This window comes from Bremia lactucae, linkage group LG3 (genome assembly GCF_004359215.1).
Source record: "Bremia lactucae strain SF5 linkage group LG3, whole genome shotgun sequence".
Lineage (NCBI taxonomy): Eukaryota > Oomycota > Peronosporomycetes > Peronosporales > Peronosporaceae > Bremia > Bremia lactucae.
In genome coordinates, this window is record NC_090612.1 from 2,612,589 (window position 1) to 2,616,747 (window position 4,159).

At 44.0% G+C, this 4,159-nt stretch overlaps 1 protein-coding gene across 1 annotated transcript; it reads left to right on the forward strand.

Annotated features, from left to right (window-relative positions):
• Positions 1–379: 379 nt before the first annotated feature.
• On the forward strand, positions 380–2,525 carry CCR75_001321 (uncharacterized protein; the record flags this gene model as incomplete). The annotated part of the gene is made up of 3 exons (XM_067959425.1): positions 380–730; positions 798–974; positions 1,037–2,525. 3 exons carry the CDS (start codon positions 380–382, stop codon positions 2,351–2,353), a joined length of 1,845 nt encoding a protein of 614 aa, XP_067815290.1. The 3' UTR covers positions 2,354–2,525.
• Positions 2,526–4,159: the final 1,634 nt, after the last annotated feature.

The window sequence follows — 4,159 nt, forward strand, 5'->3', positions numbered from 1 at the left end:
GGTCGTTACAAAAAAACTTCGCGAGGGCTTTGCATGTATGACAATTATATAAAAACTGACCAGCAAAGATAGTAGATCTCATAATGTCTTAACAGTAATGTTGGGCAAATAAAAGTCTTAACTAGATTTCTTAGTAGCAACACCGCTCTCAGATATTTCAGTCAACAACGTCACCAGAGTTGTCTTTGATTGCCAATAGAATTTTTTGTGTATTTCATCAAATCATAGTTTTATTAAGGCTGCAATACATATCTTCATCTCAAAACAGATTAATTGGCCAAAAATGCTATCACATATGTGTGGCCCACAAAACTGTCCAAATAACTTCTATCATTGGCAAAAAAAAGCATTTTCCACTCCATTCGACTTTACAGCAAGAATGCCTACCGTGGGGGTGAAGCGCGACGAGCTATTTGCGGCCATGGGCCAGACGTACACAGAAGAGGAGTTTGATGCATTGTGCTTTGAGTTTGGAATCGAACTGGACGATGTCACAAGTGAAAAACAGCTCAAGCAGCGCGAGACAAAGGGTCAGTCAAAGGATCATTCGGCTCACTCAGATGCTGTGATTTACAAGATTGACGTGCCTGCAAACCGTTACGATTTGCTCTGCATTGAGGGTATCGCGCGAGCTTTGCGAATTTTTCAGGAGAAAGAGCGCCCTCCTGTGTACACACTGACGCCTCGGCCCGAAGGTGCGCTTTTGATCACGGTCAAGCGCAGCACCAAGGTATGTCGACCATCGTGTAGCCATATAATTAGAACGACGTATTATTCATTACGATGATCAATTCCAGCTAGTGCGCCCGTATATTGTATCAGCCGTGCTACGAGAAGTGCAATTCACACAGGAGCGCTACGACAGCTTCATTGATCTACAGGACAAGCTGCACCAGAACATTTGTCGCCGCCGTACGCTCGTGGCTATTGGTACACATGACTTGGACACTCTATCAGGGCCTTTCACTTACAATGTATGCGAAAGAAATACGATTGAATTTCTTTGTTGATAATAAATTCATGCTACGAATTACAGGCGCTGCCACCGAATGAGATTGAGTTTATACCACTGAGCCAGGACAAGGCGTATGAAGCTAAGGAGCTATTGGATTTTTATCGTACGAATCCCGAAGTGAAGCACATCAAGCCATACACGGATATAATCTACGACTCGCCCGTGTATCCGGTCATCACGGATAAAAATGGTGTCGTCTTGTCACTTCCGCCGATTATCAATGGCGAACACTCTAAAATCTCACTTCACACGAAAAACGTATTTATTGAGTGTACAGCAACGGATATTACTAAAGCCAAGATTGTGCTGAACACAATGCTCGCCATGTTCTCAGAATATTGTGCTCAGCCATTCACTATCGAGCCTGTGCAGATCTCTTACGAAGACGAGGCTGCCAACGAAAACGAGCTGACTCCTGATCTTAGCAAACGCTTAGTCGAAGTGCCAACAAAGGACATTTATTCGATGCTTTTTGGCAAGGGGCATTCTATAAATCTTGATGTTGAGCGGATCTGTAAGCTGTGTGATAAGATGCAGCTGGATGCCAAACCTGTCGGAAATGGGACAGCCATACTCGCAGAGGTCCCTATAACGCGTTCGGACATTCTCCATCCTGTTGATGTGATTGAAGACGTTGGGATTGCGTATGGCTTTAACAATATTCCCCTTACGATCCCTCAGACCCAGACAATTGGTATGGCTCAACCTCTTAACAAATTGGGGGACCTTCTTCGCGATGAAATTAGTCGTGCAGGCTTCATCGAGCTTCTTACTCACGGCCTGTGTTCGCATAAGGAGAACTTTGAGTACCTTAATCGCAAGGATGATGGCCACTCAGCAGTTGTGCTGTCGAATCCAGCCACAATTGAATTTGAGGTTGTCCGAACATCAATGCTTCCTGGCGTGTTAAAGACTATTCAAAATAATAAGGCCATGTCGATCAAGGAAGGATTGAAACTATTTGAAGTTTCGGACGTCGTTGTGATTGATAACAGCTCGGATATTGGTGCGAAGAACGTGCGTCGTATATGCGCTGCATATACTGGGCCGACGGACGGTTTCGAGATCATTCATGGTCTAGTTGACCGTATTATGCAGCTTTTGGGCATTCCGTCCAAGTTAGAAATACCTGCTGGCGCTAATGAGTTCTATACTGTCGACCCCGCGGAAGAACTAACCTATTTTCCTGGCCGTTGTGCGTACCTAACATTGCAGAAAGAGAATGTCAAGCCTCTGCGTCTTGGCACCTTTGGGGTATTGAATCCTGAAGTGCTGAAGAATTTTGACCTCCATAATCCAACTTCCGTTTTGGAAATGGACTTAGAACCATTGTTGTAAGCTCGCCTTCAAAGTATTATAGCCTTGGTGCGTTTTTCTGATAATGCAAACAAATACGATTGTTGAAGCTGACGAGCATTTGCTCGAAGATTCGAACTTTTGTGTGCATTGTTTCTGCCTTTTGTCCTTACGATTTTTGGCTTGTCAGAATTTAAAATATGATGTCCTACAGAACACAAGGTTGCATCAACAAGAGCTTTCTTATTTCTGCTTCAGGGCTCTCAATCGCCTTGAAGCTTTCGTTATTAATTAATCTAAGAAAAGCTGCTTGAAGCGCATGGCGACGAACATACAAATGCACCAAAATACTTTTTAATGATTAAAAACATAAAATCTGTTAGCCAATTCAATAATTGCAAGTACTAGACGAGACATAGACGGAACACTCGCCATGTACGCAGCGTAGGCGAGTAAGAATTAGATAGAAACCGATTAACTGCACTCGCACGTGTCTTTTTATACAGTCCTAAGCCGAAAAGGGACATCGATAGTAAACGGCCGATGTAATGGGGCACACATTGGTTGGAAAACCGTTGTTGTGGTACATTTACTTAATGTGCAAAATACCCTTTTATCGTATTTAACATAGTTAATTACTATAATCCCAATTGTTATGGGTAACAAATGTGGTCGCCACCAGATATAAATCTGGCGGCTCCAAAATCTATTTTAAATTAGCTCGAGTAAGGTTTTTAAATCTGAATAATTAAATAAAGTTCAGTTCCCATTTTGATCTAAATCGTCTAGTGCCTTCCTAAGGCTTGCGCATTGATCTGTGAAAGATAAAAGCCTTTCTAAGGTCCATACTCTCGGGCACTAGTTGCCACTTGGTTCTACGAACCCCTGAATCCCTTGAACATGGATTCATTAAGTTTTAATAGCTTATACGACTCCCTGATAGTCCGCTTGATTGTTATCTTTCTTAGCAAAAATTAGTGGCGAAGATCAGCAGATGCGTACTATACAATATATTCAAACACTAACGCTTCTGCGCCACACCGTCGCGTCGGTCACAGCTACAATTTGCAGAAATTGCTCGGGCCAAAAATGCTTCGGGTTCTTGCTGGCAGTCAAGAGCTTGGTAGCTTGAGTAATAGTCGTTCAAAATGTCTGATGCAGACGTTCCATGGCGTGTTGCAACACCGGCTGCTGGCGCCACCAGATCTCTAGTTGCCTGTGATAGTGCCGCTCCGTGGTGCCACTCATGTAATGTCCTATGAGGTCATTCTTGACTTTGTATGATCAGTAAAAGCCTCAAGCCATCTGAGCCAGCACGAGCTGTCGAAGAAACGATGACCCCAGTCCATGAATTCTGAGCTTACCACATCGAAAAACCTTTTTTATCGAATGAACGTATGGACTTTTCTCTGACGAGCATCAAGCACTCTAACTCGAACCGTCTGAGGAGAGTGGTAACCGTGGCGGGGCGTTGGGCCATGCAGGCGTCCACTGTTGTATTTGAGCTTGAGGCAACAGTTGGTCTTGTCGCATGGCTGCACACTCTTGATGCTTTCTGTGCATACAGATCTAGAAATATGAAGCTCTTAAAACTAGTGCACTAGTGCATTCACCTTCATGTGCAATGATCCAAAGCTTCTACCGAATGCTGACTGGCGAACCGTCGTTTGATGAGCGCCCTTTATACGCTCGTCATCTTCTACCACAAGCTGTGACAGCTCGAGGCGAGCCATACGTTCTTGCATGGCGGTCAATGCCTCAAGTATCTTGAGGTTTCACCTCGCCCAGCTGTCTCTATTGCCTCTGTAGCGGAGCTAACTCGCTCCTTTAGTCAAAGGAAAACTTTTA